The sequence below is a fragment of the Pipistrellus hanaki genome, assembly GCF_964339955.1.
Source record: "Pipistrellus hanaki genome assembly, chromosome: 16".
NCBI lineage: Eukaryota > Metazoa > Chordata > Mammalia > Chiroptera > Vespertilionidae > Pipistrellus > Pipistrellus hanaki.
The window spans coordinates 33,000,994-33,017,543 of NC_140518.1; the positions used below are offsets into that span (position 1 = coordinate 33,000,994).

Sequence of the window (16,550 nt, forward strand, 5' to 3'; positions counted from 1 at the left end):
CTTTCTCTCTCTAAAAAAATCAACAATTACTTAAAAATAAATAAAAATAAATAAATAAAAAATTTAAATTATATATGACAAAATTTATATAATAACCATTTTTAAATCCTCACCAAAGCATATTTTTTCATTGATATGAGGGAGACAGAGATTGATGCAAGAGAGAAACATCAATTGTTTGCCTCCTGTTCATGTCCCAACTGGGGATAGAACCTGAGACCCTGTGGTACACAGGATGATGCTCCAACCAACTCATCTAAGGCACACCAACTCATCCAGGGCACCTTCACCACCTTTTCAGTGTACAGGTTAGTGGCATTTAAGTGCAGTCTTGTTGTTAGGCAGCCATCCCCACTTGAGAACTCTTTTGTCATCCCAAATTGAAAATCTGTACCCATGAAACAGTCACTCCTCATTTCCCACTCCATTCTACTTCCTTTCTCTGAATGTGACTATTCTAGGTGCTTCATAAAGGTTGGTTACTTTAAAAAATATATTTTTTTAATTGATTTCACAGAGGAAGGGAAGTGGGAGAGGGAGAGGGAGAGAAAAAGGGAAAGAGAGAGGGAAAGAGAGAGAGAGAAAAACATCAATGGTGATAGAGATCCATGGATTGGTTGCCTCCACGCCCCCTGTGGGGATTGAGCCCCCAATCCAGGCATGTGTCCTTTACTGGAATTGAATCTTGGACCCTTTAGTCTGCAGGCTGATGCTATATCTGAGCCAAACCAGCTAGGGCAAGGTTGGTTACGTTTTTTGTTTTTTTTTTTGTTTGTTTTTTTTTAATATATTTTATTGATTTTGTACAGAGAGGAAGGGAGAGAGATAGAAAGCTAAAAACATCGATGAGAGAGAGTCATCGATCAGCTGCCTCTTGCACACCCCCTACTGGGGATATGCCCGCAACCAAGGTACATACCCTTGACCGGAATCGAACCCTGGTCCCTTCAGTCCCCAAGCCGACACTCTATCCATTAAGCCAAACCGGTCTCGGCTGTTTTTTGTATTTTTAATTTAAATTTTTTATTGTTTAAAGTATTACATGAGTCTCCTTTTTCCCCCATTGACTTCTCCCCAGCTGTTCCCACCCCCAGCACATGATCTTACCCCCCTACTGTCTGTGCCCATTGGTTATGCTCGTATGCATGCATACAAGTCCTTTGGTTGGTCTCTTATGGTTACATTTTGATAGAAACTAAAGGTAAGCGATCAGCGTGGTCCCATGACGATGGACTGTTTAATAAGGTATTTGAAGAAGCAGACATGGTAATGAGAAGAGGACTTGAGAGTTTGTACCTATTCGAGGCAGCGGAAGAGAGAAGAACTAGGGTGGGGTAGAGCAGGGCTTTGTGTATTTTTATGGTAACATCTTTGAATGTTTAAATCTTTCCGTTCTTTTTGACAGTATATTTCATGACGCGAAGCGGGGAGGGGGGAGTGCATCCTCCCTCCCCTCCCCCACCCCCCCCATTAGCTCCTAATGTTACTTACTGAGCAACTCATGTTTTTCCTACTGATTTTAAAAATAAGGTTCACTGCAGAATCTCTGAATGTTCCTCCAGAAGACGCATTATCAAAGAAGAGCAGTTCTCTATTCAATTTCCGTGACACTTTGTAAATTCAGAGATAGTGGAAAAGCGGACCGTATTATCAAGAATCTAACTCTTTCTATGTAAATAAGGACAATTTTTCTCTCCGTAGGAAGAACGAAAGAATAAACAATTCTGTGTAACCTTTTTAATTTTATGCTAAATTAATTTTACTCTAATGGCACAAGCTCCCTCTCGTTTAGCTGTCCCAGTGAAGAGTAGTATTGGCAGGAGGAAATGACATCAGTGTGTAATGTGCCCGTTTGAGTGAGGGCCCTGGAGACGAGACTCGGGAGTGAGCCCGGCGATGGAGGGAGGCCGAGGGGGCGGCAGGAGGGGCGCCGGTGGGCTGTGCTCACCAGCTGGTTCTTGGGGCTCTCTAGGAAATTTTTTTCGAGCTACACTTGTGTGCTGCAAGCACTCTTGGTGAGCGGCCCAGATTAGGTTGGCTTATGCTTCTAGTGCCAATTAGGCAAGTCACATTCCATAAATCTCTGTCTCCCTTTTCCCCCCCCAATTAGGTGTATTTTGCTATTTTAACATTTTCAACTTCATAAACGTTTGTCGGGAGGATGCGGGCATTTCTTATTTTCTGCTGGAGAGGCATGCTCCTCTCCCCTCCTTTCCTTTTAATCTTCCTGTTTCCTTGACGCCCCTGCCTCTGAACTCCGCTGGCACCTCTGCCCGCTGTGACGGCTCTGTAGCCCCTCCTGGCACCTGCACCTCTTTCAGCTCTCCCTCTCCCGCTGTCAGTTGCAAAACGAGGCGGCTTTGTTTGGGAGGGAAGGGGAGAATTCTTTCTGAATATCTGCTTTCCTTTGAAGCCGGAGCACTTCAGAGACAATTGAACTGCTTTTAGGTTCTTCCTACCACCCAGTCTTTTCTTCTCACGGAGCCCGCCGCGAACACAGAGTTTTCTGTTGATGACATCGATTCGTTGCTATGGAAATAGTGGCTTTGTCACAGGTTCAGCCCGGTGACTTCACCTCAGGTTCATGCGAGAGAAACGGGCAAGGCTTCAGGGGAGGACCTCATTAAAAGCGAAAGCTATCAGTTATGAGCAGGTGAAAGGTAAATGGGAGCCAACCTTTTATGTAATGAAAACAAAAGGGAACCGCCTCGCACATTCACTGCACGCCCCCCGCCCGCCCCAGTGTGAATTCTGAGCCGCGAGAGTCTTTGACGAAATCGGGACATTCAGATTTTGTCAGAGTATTTCTTCTACTTAAGTTTAAATCTTCGAGCCCAGATTATTTGCACCCAAACGGTCTTTCTCTTTTTGATCCTCAGGACACGGGCAGCAGCAGGTAGTTCCTTCTCCAGTCCCAGCAACCAGTCCGCCAACCAGCAAGCCCCAGCCGCAGAATGGGAGCGCGGGAATGGGTAAGGCCCGCCCCCAATGGGAGGCTACGCGCTGATGATAAGTATCAGGCTTTTGAATAGTGTTTTGAAATTCAGCCTGGGACTGAAGGGAATGTTCAGAATGCCATCCGTGACAAAGAATAAGTCCAATTCTCATTACAACGCGTATGATTGAAAAAATGATTAAAGAGAGTATTGTAAAGATACTTAATATGCCATTTTTTTTATCGGTATGATAGATGGTTCTCTGTTAATAGTATGTCTGGTAGTTTCTCACATCTTGGGAGTTTTACACCCTCTTGACTTTGTGAATTTACATAGCTTTTACATTCCAGCCTTTTAACTATCTAGGATCCGAGTATTAAATGCGGCTTGTCTCTCTCCAAGTTTCCCACTTAGGGCTCTTGGGTATCTATTGTATCTGAGCTGGAAGACAGTGTCATTTATATTGGTCCTAGATTCGCTTCTCCGTCTTATGGGTGAGAAATGGTTTCTTCTTTTAACTTTCTCCGCAGCTGGTCCCCAGAGGCTGGGATGGGATCATTTTGGTTCCTCCTGGCCTGACTTCTGGGCCCACCATTGGAAATGGTGATTTGTAGGATTTAGTTGGATTCCTCGTTAGAGGCGCTTTTTTCCTGTTCTGCTTCACGTACACCAAATCCTCTCCTCTCAGCCGGTTTCTATTGTTCAATGCTAAAAGTCTAGAAAAGGCAAAGTTAGCACATCAGTAATGTCTGTGACCTTCCCCCATTGGTGTTGATGTTTTATCTACCTTACAAAATCCACCTACATCCTATCTCTCTATAAGTGCATCTATTCATACACAACTCTCAAATTATCTCCTATTAAAGGTCTGTGGTAGAATAAGTGATCTAAAATGGTAAATAACTGCCCAGCTAGTGTGGTTCAGTGGTTGAGTGTTGACCGTGAACCAGGAGGTCATGATGATTCTCCCTCATCATTGATGCTTCTCTCTCTCCCTCTCTGAAAAAAAAAAATAAATAAATAAATAAAAATAAACTATTTTAAAAATATATAAATAAATGGTAAATAACCAAAAAGTCACTTTCTTATGCTGAAATACAGATAGGAGTATGTTATTCTTATCTCTCCTCCCACAGACTTATTTTCTTTGTTGTCTGTCTTTGGCTTATATTAATATTTAATTTTTAAAAATCTGTTCTCTAAGCACACAGCAGCTGGGTGGTAAAAGAAGAAAGACTGGATATGTTTTGAAGGGAAGCTGCCGGCATGAAAACGGGATGTGTTTGTGTATTTTACATAATTGTGTATTATGTGTTAGGTAGATATCCACACATACATATTCTACAGAGCACACATGCTTCTTTGCATAATCATTGTTGTGTATGTTGCCCTCTCTCAAGTCCTCAGTTAGAAGAGAACATTTCAAAATCTGGGACCGACTGTGTATTTTTTTACTAAGTGCTACAAATACCTAGAATAGCCTGCTGTGGAAAAACTCAGTAAGTGCTGAATAATGGTAGATTTATGCTTCTGGCCAAATTCCATTATGAAGAAATGTTTTGATATAGAAGATATGAAATCATTGGACTAAAATACATTTTCTGGACTCGGGGGTTGAAGCTTTACAGAAACAGTGTGCACAGGAGTTCATGTGCTTCTGAGCTTTTATTACCTCTTCTCCTCCCCTGGGGGAGCTGCGTGGGCTTGGACCGAGGAGGCAGAAGGGATCCTGGTGGCCGCCACCTACTTGTCCTGGACCAACAACTGATTCTTGCCCTTCGCTCCCAACTGAACCCAACCCCATGAGCTGCTCTGCACTGGGCAGTCCTGGAGACCAGTGGAGGACTGGGAGTGTTCTGGGGGTGTTTTAAGGTGATGTAATTGTGACAGGCATCCTTCACCTTGGATGGTTCATCCACCGCAACCCTTCCTAGCCTTTCTTTTTGCTCTTTTTCTTAGGCAGCTAGTGACTTCCATCAGTTTACCAGTCAAGGAGGTTGACTTTCTTTTTCTGACCATGATCTTGCCCACTGATACACGAGAAAAGTTTAAGAAGGATGGATCAGGGTCTGGGTTCATTACCATCATTATCTTGACCTCAGGGTTTAAGTCAGCAGACAGACGGTGAACTTCTGTGGGCCCAGTCCTCTCTCTGAATTGTTAGTTTAGCCTCTTGTTTTGGTGTCTGTTTGATTTCCATATCTCTTGTTTGCTCAAAAGGAAAAACTTTATGCCTCTTGTTTTGTTACGATTTCACCGGTGACACCTCAGTAATTGAGAGTTAATTTAGATAGCATAATGATTGTCCTTTTTGTTTTTAAAGGGTCTGCTGTACCTAAGGCTTATGGTGCCTCGAAGATATTTGGAAAAACTGGAGGTACCAGCCTAGTGAACAGTTCCGGGGGATCACAGGCCAAAGTGGTCCCCATTGCCAGCCTCACCCCTTACCAGTCCAAGTGAGTTACTCCGTAGAATAACTTCAGAATATACTTACTGAACAGTAGAAGAGGCCCTGGCCAGTTTGGCTCAGTGGATAAAGCTTCGGCCTGTGGACTAAAGAGCGGAGGGGGGGGTCCCAGGTTCGATTCCAGTCAGGGGCATGCACCTTGGTTGTAGGCTTCTCCCCTGGCCTGGGCCCTGCTCAGGATGTGTGCAGAGGGCCACCAATATGTGTTTCCCTCACATCGATGTTTCTCTGTCTTTCCCTCTCTCTTCCACTCTCTCTAAAAATCGATAGAAAAATATCCTTGGATTATCGAAAAACAAAAACCGTATAAGAGGCTATTATGAGCTCTTGTCTTATTTATGAGTGAACTGCTACCACAAGTAAAATAGGTTTCCTACCTTCCCTCCCCCCGAAGGCAGGAGGGTACAAATTGTTCAATCTTGAACACTTATCAGACAAGAATGGCCAAAAGAGCAGTCTGCCGTAGCATATTGGGCTTCATTCATTTTGAAATTTAAAATATTTAATGTTTAGGGATCATTTGATAGCCTGGCTAATGTGGCTCAGTGGTTGAGCATTGATCCATGAACCAAGAGGTCACTGATTCAATTCCCAGTCAGGGCACATGCCTGGGTTGCAGGCTTGATCTCCGATAGGGGGCATGCAGGAAGCAGAGATTGATGTTTCTCTGTCATTGATGTTTCTATCTTTCTACCCCTCTCCCTTCCTCTCTCTAAAATAAATTAAGAATTTTTGTTTTAGGTAGACATGTCTCAAAAAAAAAAAATCTGTTGATAGTCTTGTGAGTAAAACTAAATATTTGTTCTATTGTAATTCAGAAGTTGTTTATCTTATCATATAAATAGCTGACTTTTAGTCTAAAAAACATTACCCTACTGAGACCGGTTTGGCTCAGTGGATAGAGCGTCGGCCTGCAGACTGAAGGGTCCCAGGTTGGGTTCTGGTCAAGGGCATGTGCCTTGGTTGCGGGCACATCCCTAGTGGGGGGTGTGCAGGAGGCAGCTGATCGATGATTCTCTCTCATTGATGTTTCTAACTCTCTATCCCTCTCTGTAAAAAAAAAAAAAACCAATAAAAAAAACCCCTCAAAAACATTACCCTGATATCATTGGCTTAAAAGAATCTGTTCTGTTTGTATTAACCACATTAACATACCCTGAAGAGACCTGTCTTTTGTATTACTTTGTTTCATTAAAAATTAATTTTAGCAGTTGCATTCTTCAGTTCTTTGCAATGCAGGGGAGATAGGTTTCCCTGTGAAGTTATAAGCAGAGAAACTGGTATACCTCACGCCGTGTGCAGGATGGGCACATGGACTGCGTGTCGTGCTTCTGACTTCATGCTGCTTCCGTGTGTTTTGCTTCGGTGACTTACCAACACCGTGTTCCATAGCCTTGTATTCTCTTCGGGGCGTGTGAGAAATGAGACAGACGTTTGACACCAGCTGTATCGGTTCCCATAATGAAAATAGTGGCAAAATATAATTGCTGGTATTACTGCGTTTTCTAGCTTCAAACCTTTCATTAGGGGGATATTGTTGCCTTGGTGATGCTTTTTTGGAGAAGAGAGAGAGATTATAAGTTTACTTATTTGACAGAATAATGAGTTAATGTTAAATCACCTGTATGTTTTCCTCTTTGCTTATTATTCTATAAACTGTCAAACCTTTGTGTCATCTTCGGGTTTAATTAGGTGGATTAAAATACAGGTTATATTGAAAAAAATGGAGTCTGTAAAAGATAAGAAAGGCTACGGGAAGATGTTAGGGAACCTTCCAGATCTTTCCCAAGTAAGACTTGGAATTCTAATGTGCACTGTTTGATTTTGTAGGTGGACTATTTGTGCTCGTGTTACCAACAAAAGTCAGATCCGGACCTGGAGCAACTCCCGAGGGGAGGGGAAGCTTTTCTCCATGGAACTGGTCGATGAGAGTGTGAGTGTTTGTCAAGCAGCGGTCTGCTCCGAGGAACAGAAGCTCTTCCTCGCCTCTGTGCGGCCCTCTGGGGTGAAAAGCCATAGTGGGCCAAGAAGAGCCATAATTGTTGTTTTTCCTCTTTTGTAGTCTTTGATGCTATCTGAGGGCAAAGGTCATAAATAAAATCCTGACCTTAAACAGAAGCATTTGTGGCGGTGAGAATTAGCTTTCTAAGTGTCTGAGGAGCCTCTGGGCAGGAGACAGCAGAGGCGCTCTGTCTGACTTGCTGGCGGGCTTCGTTGAAGCTATTGGAGCTGAAGTGTGCTCGGGAGCAAAGTGGAGCTTTGAGTCACTGAAAGGCACACAGTAGCCATGGTGATAAGCGAATGGTTTTGTGGGAGATGGATTCTGACTCCAGACTATATGGATTCCTTAAACATGACCATGATGAGGAGACCAAAAATCCAAGTTGTGAAATACAGTCCATTAGTTTCGTTTATATTTCTAATGCTGTATGTACTTGAAGCATTCTTTTTTGTTTTGTTAATCTTCCCCTGAAGGTATTTTTCCATTGACTTTTTAGAGAGAGGGAAAGAGAAATATTGATGTGAAAGAAACACATCGATCGGTTGCCTCCTGCATGTGCCCCACCAGGGCCCAGGCTGGGGAGGAACCTGCAACCAAGGTACATGCCCTTGACCGGAATGGAACCCGGGACCTTTCGGTGCACAGGCTGACGCTCCATCCAACTAGGGCCGAAGCATTCTTTTCAAACAGATTTCCTATTTGTTCAAGCCTCTCTAAGAGCAGATACAAAATAGGTAGTCATTTGTGTTTTCGTTTTTGGAAGAGGGATGACACCCCAAATATACTGGTGACTGTGATGTCTGAATCATCATCAGAACTTAATTTTTTATCAAATTATTGGCCTATTCTGTCAGTTGGCAAAAGTTCCAGCGATTTAAGTTTATCCATCTGTAGCATTTGGACTGATGAAAAGCAAAAGTGAAAATCAAAGTCACGAGCAACTCAAAAACATGTTTTACTGTGACATTTTTGGCAATGACTCCTGAATATGGTCTAATCCCTTGCTTAGTGCGAATGCGAGGGAAGCTGGTGAGTCACCGTGGCTCAGCCCACCTCCCGTGGGCTTCGGTGTGCCACTCAGTGTTCAGCGTTGTTTTATTTTTGTTGTCAGAATATCCACCTCACCATTGGGTTAGTTGGTTGTTTTTTTAATTCCTTTTTTTAGGTTTTCTAACTTGAGGCCGATGAAGCGTGATAACAGTATTACAGGCTAGGCTTACATCATTTTATGGGGTTAATAACTTGAATATGTGACCGTAGGACGTGTGTTTCCGTAAAGGTGTCATTTGACACTAGGGTGCCCTGATCACGGCAGAACTTGCTGACCACCACAGTTCTAACCTCTTCCGTGCATCCACAGGGTGAAATCAGAGTGACTGCTTTCAATGAGCAGGTGGACAAGTTCTTTCCCCTCATCGACGTGAACAAGGTACGTAGAGCTGAGTCCCGAACTGAAACAGCCGAGGATGAGGGGTCCCCCCTCCCTCAGAGAGCTGTGTGGCGGCAAAGGGTCTGTACATCTGATTTGATGGACGGTCCCACGTCCCGTGGCTTGGGCTCTTGCAGGTCTACTATTTCACTAAAGGCACTCTGAAGATTGCCAACAAACAGTTCTCAGCCGTTAAAAACGACTATGAGATGACCTTCAATAATGAGACTTCCGTTTTGCCCTGCGAAGACGGTCATAATTTACCTACCGTTCAGTTCGACTTCACAAAGATCGATGACCTCGAGAACAAACCCAAGGACTCCCTCATCGGTAAGCCCGTGTCTGAGCGCAGAGAGAGGGGCGGTTATCACCCGGGGGAGGCGGGAGGCTTGCTTACCTGCTTGCTGGTCACCCTTTGGTCCTGCCGTCCCGGGAGTCTTGACCATCTCCAGCTAAATCATCGTGCCTGTGTTTCAGACATCATTGGGATCTGCAAGAGCTATGAAGATGCCATTAAAATCACAGTGAAGTCCAACAACCGAGAAGTTTCTAAGAGAAATATCTATTTGATGGACATGTCAGGGAAAGTGGTGTCCGCTACACTGTGGGGAGAAGATGTAAGTATTTGTGTTGAGCAGTCAGAGCGCATGCAGAGGGGGGTGACATGTCCTGGAGGCCTCCCTAATGAAGGATCGGGCTGTCCACGGAGTGTTAGAAATCCTTTGTTTGATTTACTTCTCTGAGGTTGGGTTAGTTGGTGGTTTTGGTTTAAGTTTTATAGAGTGAAGTGCTATTTCTTCTACGTTAGCTTTGACATATCTCTAAGCAGATTCTCTCTTTTTTTTTTTTTTTTTTTAAATATATTTTATTTATTTTTTACAGAGAGGAAGAGAGAGGGATAGAGAGCTAGAAACATCGATGAGAGAGAAACATCGACCAGCTGCCTCCTGCACACCCCCTATTGGGGATGTGCCCGCAACCTAGGTATATGCCCTTGACTGGAATCAAACCTGGGACCTTTCAGTCCGCAGACCGATGCTCTATCCACTGAGCCAAACCGGTTTCGGCTCTAAGCAGATTCTGTGTGTGAGGTTACCTTGTATGGATACCGTGTACCATTTATTGCATTCCCTCTGCTGTTGACTATTATCCTTGTTTTCTACAAAAACATTCTGTGTGTTTTTCCTGCCGGTGACACCTGTTTGTGTGTGTTTGGGATTTTTGCTGTGATGCAGGCTGATAAGTTTGATGGTTCCAGACAACCCGTGATGGCCATCAAAGGAGCCAGAGTTTCTGATTTTGGTGGACGGAGCCTCTCGGTACTGTCTTCAAGCACAATCATTTTGAATCCTGACATCCCAGAGGCCTACAAGCTTCGCGGATGGTAAGTGCTACGGGGCTAAACAAGGGGGCCGTTTGAGCCCGAGCTCTGAGAAGAGCTGGTTCTTGTGGTTCTTATGATCAGTGTGCGAGCTGCCTGCCTGCCCAGGACTTTGTGACTGAACGGAGCGGTGCCTATATTTCTCAGTGGCATTACACCTTCTGAGAGGACGGCTTTAAAGCCCTTAAACTGACAAACCTATAATCCCGTGACAAACCTGGAGAGGCGGAGGAGGAGGCGATTAGAATGGAAGTGTTGCCAGCCGAGCCCAGTCCTGCCAACGCAGGACGAGGCCGGCCTTAGCAGCTGCGTGCTGACGGCATCTCTCTTTCCTGGGTTTAAAGCCCTGGGCTGCCGAAACCGGTTTGGCTCAGAGGATAGAGCGGCGGCCTGTGGACTGAAGGGTCCAGGGTTCGATTCCGGTCAAGGGCATGTACCTTGGTTGCGGGCACATCCCCAGTGGGGGGCGGGAGGGGGGGTGCAGGAGGCAGCTGATCGATGTTTCTCTCTCATTGATGTTTCTACCTTTCTATCCCTCTCCCTTCCTTTCTGTAAAAAATAAAATTAAATTAAAAAATCGATAAAATATGTTAAAAATTAAAAAATAAATAATAAAGCCCTGGGCCTCTGTGGGGGGAGAAGGTGCTTTCTTGTCCTGTCCGGTCTTTGGTGCCGATGGCATCTTCTAGTGCGTATTCACTGGACCCTGACCAAGTGCCCCGTGAGGACAGTGGGCTTTTGTTGGGCATTTTATTGTTATTCTCAAAGCACTCAGGGGATGAGGGGAGCCTAGGAAAATCTCCTTGCTGTATCTAGCTATTTTCAGGGTGTTAAAACTCTGCCTCAGAAGAGCACTTCACACTGAAACACGGTATGCAGAATCGATGTGGTCGGGGAGAACATGTAAGCTTGAGCTTAAATAATTTGTCTGGCTGTAGCCACGGGGAGGGGTCGGTTTCCAGCTGTTTCAGTGCTTCAGGAGCTGAAGAATTAGCTCACATTGCATACTCCCTGCTTTTGTTTGGTGTCTAACGAGAACCAGTGGTACTGGCGTGTGAATGGTTTCATGAAGCATCGACTGGAGTATCCATGCCACGTAAGCCAGCCTCGTGAGTGTGGGCCACGTGTCTCTGAATTTAACTGCTCTGGTGGCTGGCATTGTATTCTAAGACGGCGCCTGTTGGTAGTCTGACCAGAAATAACCCTGCTTCGGGTCCTTATTGCTTTGTTTTCTGTCAGGCTCTGGGGCGTGACCCCAGGTTAATGGCATCCCCACATTAAGGTCTTTATACTTCCCTTGTCAATAACCATCCTCCCGGCCAACATGAAAAGACATGGCTGTCTCCAGAATGAAATCACTGGGCATTGATCTAAGAGGTTCAGTGCACACAATCCACTCGGCAAGGACGGGAGAGGTTTAGCTCTTGGTTGTAACAATGTGGAATTTTTATTGTAAGAGGGGCTGCCTCTCTCCTTGCTCTGTTGACTCCTGATGAGCTGTCTTTGGTGGCAAGTGTGTGTCTCCTTGGAGTGTTTGAAATCGTAAACTTGTGTAGCTGGTTGTGGCAAAACAGATTTATGGACCTCGCTGTGCCTCTGTGCCGGATTTAGCTGCTTACCTGCCAGAATGGGAAGGCAATCTTCTGCAGCTTAGGGCAGCGGCCGTGGCGTAGACGGTCTCTGTCTAAGGAGCCTGCCCTGGTGGTGGTGAGCTTGTCGTTATCCTTCCTTTTGAATGGCAGCGGCATGATTTTAACCTCAGGCTCCTGCTTCAGAAACAAATACGTTTCTGAGCCACTTCCTCCCGGGTCCCCTTCCTATTGGCTGATAATAGATCAAGAAATAGAACCCATTTTAATAATAATTCAGTACCAATTAATTTTAACTTTCATATTGGCATAAGTAAAAATCTCTCTAAGAAGGTACATCTGTAAGAAAACAATACCTTCCAGTCTTCTCCTTCGGGTTATGTAATCTTTTGGATTCCGTATCAGGTTTAAAAGCTCCTTCGCCAGGGGAGCAGTTTTTTGCTGCTGTTGCAATATGCTGGCTGTCACTTTCTATACTGATACATCTCAGTGATGGTAAAAATGTAGCTGCGGACAGAGAATGAGCATCAGTGGCCCAAAGAACTACACCAGAGCGGCAGTTATTGCTTTTCTGTTGCTGGTTTTCCAGGTTACTGTTTCTTTGGCCTTGGGCCCTGGGGCCAATGTTGATAGGAAGGCTAATTTAAGAAAAGCTTCCCTGGTACTTGGGCAGTGTCTTTCTTGACCACTGGGGGGCATCAAAGCAACTGACATGAAAAGAGGTCATTCCTTTCCTCAGTGGCTGAAGACACAACGAGGAAGACAAGCCCTGCGGCCCACGTGACCATGAGCTGTGAACGTTAGGTGGGGCTGGATAGCCTGTACGGGGCATAAAGAAATGACTGGCACATTCCATTAGTACGTAACCTGCCATTTGTTTGTTTCTCAGGTTCGACTCGGAAGGACAAGCCTTAGATGGTGTTTCCATCTCGGATCTAAAGGGTGGAGGGACAGCAGGAGGCAACACCAACTGGAAAACCTTGTACGAGGTGAAATCGGAGAACCTGGGCCACGGGGACAAGGTAGCCTGCGTTCCTGACTTTCTCACAAAAGCACGGACAGTGTGCAGAGGGATGCGCTTCCTAATCTGGTGTCTGGGGCCAGCTGTCAGACATGACTCCAGAGCTACGATTCCTGGCGGGGCCTCTGGAGCGTGGTGTGATGGTCGGGAATCACTGCCAGAGAGCAGTAGCTGCGCTTCCTCCAGGAATAGGTGGTACCCCTCAGGTCTTGGGGGCAGAGAATGTGAAGAACTCGGACTTAGAGAGTTGTTTAATTCTGAGAGGGATCTTAACAGAGTGGTCATAACCAAGCTCTGCATCACATTATAAACTGCCTTCGGGTCCATATTTCCTTCCCGTGATTGTTCCTGCAGATTGAAATCCCCATCTGCCAAGAAGAGAGGTTTTGAGGTTATATAGACACCTCCATGGAGCATCGGTCAGGCTCAGTGACAGACGGCAGGCAGTTCACCCATTCTTTCAATGGCTTTTATTAAAGATGTATTTTTTATTGATTTTTTATAGAGAGGAAAGGAGAGGGAAAGAGAGCCAGAAATACCGATGAGAGAGAAACATCAATCAGCTGCCTCCTGCACACCCCTCACTGGGGATGTGCCCACAACCATGGTTCATGCCCTTGACCGGAATCGAACCTGGGACCCTTGAGTCTGCAGGCCGACGCTCTGTCCGCTGAGCCAGACCGGGTAGGGCTGGCCGTAGAGTATGACCCCTCCTGGGTTGAGAGTCGCCAGTGTCTCTGACAAGAACTGGCTCTAGCATTTGCCTTCAGATGCAGCTTCCCTTTCAGTGTGTGTATAGGATGACTCTTTTCCCTTCTTGATCTAAACCTGTATTCTGTCCACAGTTTAATAAATTATTTCTCCTTTATGCTTCCCCAGAACAGCAATTCCTGTTTTATTGTCTTCATATTATACAATACGGTTTTTACTCCTTACTGTCTCATTTTGCCGTATTCCCTTGCCCATCATTGTCATCAGCTGCAACTTAACAATGCACTGTTGTTACACAGCACCTTGAGAGCTAAGCATTAGACAGATCTGTTTGTCTGTTTGGGTTCTCATCACCCAATTTCTCTCTAAGATCTAAAAATAGACCGTCTGTAATAAGAAATCAGACCTAGAGAGTCCCGATTTGCACACAAACTTTCAATTATACACTGAATCTGGACCTTACCTGGAAATACAGAAAAACTTGTCCAGCCAGAGTGGCCGGTTGGTTGGGTATCATCCAGTGCACCAGAAGGTCCTGGTTCAATTCCTGGTCAGGGCACATGTCTGGGTTGCAGGTTTGATCCCCCCATGGGGGGGTATGCATAGGGCAGCCAACGGCGTTTCTCACATCAACCTCTCCCTCTTCCTCTCTCTAAGCATGGCCTCACATGAGGATTAAAAAAAAAAATTTTAGAAATACAGACAAACTCTAGGCCAGGGGTCTTCAAACTACGGCCCGCGGGCCACATGCGGCCCACAGAGGAGTCTGATCCGGCCCGCCAGGTTTTTTGGGCAGTGAGCGCAGCCGAGGTGTTACAGTAGGAATTAGTAGTTCATATAGTCCGGCCCTCCAGCTCTCTGAGGGACCGTGATCTGGCCCCCACTTTAAAAAGTTTGAGGACCCCTGCGTCTAGGCATTCTCCTAGGAGACATTACTTTCCTCTTGAGCTTTCTAGAGTGAGGACTATCCAAGCTCTTTAAACATCCACGTGATTGCCGAGACAGTTTGGCTCAATGGATAGAGCATCGGCTTGGGGACTGAAAGGTCCTGGGTTCGATTCCGGTCAAGGGCATGTACCTTGGTTGCGGGCATATCCCCAGTGGAGGGTGTGCAGAAGGCAGCTGATCGATGACTCTCTCTCATCGATGTTTTCTAACTCTCTATCTCTCTCCTTTCCTCTCTGTACAAAATCAATAAAATATATTAAAAAAATTAATAAATAAACATCCACATGATTGTTTGCCTGTTTTGGTCTGAAACATTGAAAAGCCCCAAAATTGCTGACTTGGCTCTGAATCAGAGTATACCCAGAGGGACCTGTCCACCCCTCATAAAGGATCCATCCCATGTCCTTTCTATGAGTTAAAAGGCAAAACAGAGAACAGCGACATAAAGCCCAGCACGTGACTTAGTCCTTGCTGCGTTTACCAGTGATTTCTCCACTTTGAATGCCCTTGTTCAGTTATTGTTGGATTCTACTGAATTTGATGACACACTGGGGCTTGACAGCCAGCCCACAGGCCAAATCCAGCCTGCTGTCTGGTGTAAATAATGCTTTGCTGGCACACAGCCACATGTTTTGATTTACATATTGTCTGTGGATGCTTTGCCCAAAATAGCAGACTATGTCCGAATGGCTTGTGAAGCCTGAAATATTTACTGTATGGCTTTTTACAGAAAAAGTTTGCTGACCCCTAGCCTAGAAAAGATAAAGGTGACTCTGAGCCCTATAAATCACTGCTGTTATGCTTTTTTGTTTATTTTTAAAATATATGTTTTTATAGATTTCAGGGAGGGAGAGAGAGAAGCATCAATGATAAGAGAGAATCATTGATTGGCTGCCTCCTGCATGCCCCCCACTGGGGATCGAGCCTGCAACCTGGGCATGTGCCCAGGAATTGAACCCGGAATCCTTCGGTCCTCAGGCCAATGCTCTATCCACTGAGCCAAACCAGCTAGGGTGATTGCTGTTAGGTTTTTTTTTTTTTTTTAGTTTAATCTTTATTGTTCAGATTATTACAATTGTTCTTCTTTCTCTCCCCTCCCCCATATCTCCCCTCCACCAGGTTCCTACTCCACCCTCTGCTCTTACCTCCCCCCAACTGTTCTCATCCCATAGGTGTTTGCTTTTTGTCCAGTCTCTTCCCACACCCTCACACCCCTTTTCCCCAAGAATTATCAGTCCACTCCCTTTCTATGCCCATGATTCTATTATATTCACCAGTTAACACTGTTCATCAGATTTTTTTATTCACTTGGTTTTTAGATTCACTTGTTGATAGATACGTATTTGTTGTTCATAATTTTTATCTTTATTTTTTTCTTCTTCTTAAAGAATACCTTTCAGCATTTCATATAATTCTGGTTTGGTGGTGATGAACTCCTTTAGCTTTTTCTTATCTGTGAAGCTCTTTATCTGACCTTCCATTCTGAATGATAGCTTTGCTGGGTAGAGTAGTCTTGGTTGTAGGTTCTTGCTATTCATCACTTTGAATATTTCTTGCCATTCCCATCTGGCCTGCATAGTTTTTATTGAGAAATCAGCTGACAATCGTATGAGTGCTCCCTTGAAGGTAACTAGCTGTTTTCCTCTTGCTGCTCTTAATATTCTCTCTGTGTGTTTTGCTCTTGGCATTTTAATTATGATGTGTCTTGGTGTGGTCCTCTTTGGATTCCTTTTGTTTGGGGTTCTCTGTGCTTCCTGAACTGAGCAGACAGCCTTGGTTTCCTGTCAGCCCCGCCCGATGAGGCTCCTGTGTCTCAGTGTGCCACGGCAGTGACTGCACACACCTCTGAGAAAAGGCTGCTTTGAGTTTCACCTACTGCCAGACAGTCCAGTTGCTCCCCGAATGAGTCTGGGTACTCAAAATCTCACCCAGAACCGGATTTCAGTGCAGTCGGAATGTTTTGTTTCCCTCTTGAAGGAGAAAGCTAGCTACATGCTTGCTGCCCACCCTTTCCGAACATGTGGTTCTCCGCCCCTGTCCTCCACAGCTCCTCTGGGTCACAGTGT

The 16,550-nt window shown here is 45.1% G+C and overlaps 1 protein-coding gene across 2 annotated transcripts in view; it reads left to right on the plus strand.

Moving 5' to 3' along the window:
• Window positions 1-16,550, plus strand: part of RPA1 (replication protein A1) — a 46,898-nt gene that overhangs the window by 22,708 nt on the left and 7,640 nt on the right. The window contains exons 6-13 of one of the 2 annotated variants that reach the window (XM_084862954.1): window positions 2,880-2,972; window positions 5,260-5,392; window positions 7,234-7,336; window positions 8,766-8,834; window positions 8,972-9,164; window positions 9,312-9,451; window positions 10,070-10,218; window positions 12,694-12,826. In XM_084862954.1, the coding sequence (XP_084719080.1) occupies window positions 2,880-2,972; window positions 5,260-5,392; window positions 7,234-7,336; window positions 8,766-8,834; window positions 8,972-9,164; window positions 9,312-9,451; window positions 10,070-10,218; window positions 12,694-12,826 (1,013 nt within the window). The remainder of the gene's footprint in view (window positions 1-2,879; window positions 2,973-5,259; window positions 5,393-7,233; window positions 7,337-8,765; window positions 8,835-8,971; window positions 9,165-9,311; window positions 9,452-10,069; window positions 10,219-12,693; window positions 12,827-16,550) is intronic. The other variant, XM_084862955.1, reaches the window with a different exon arrangement.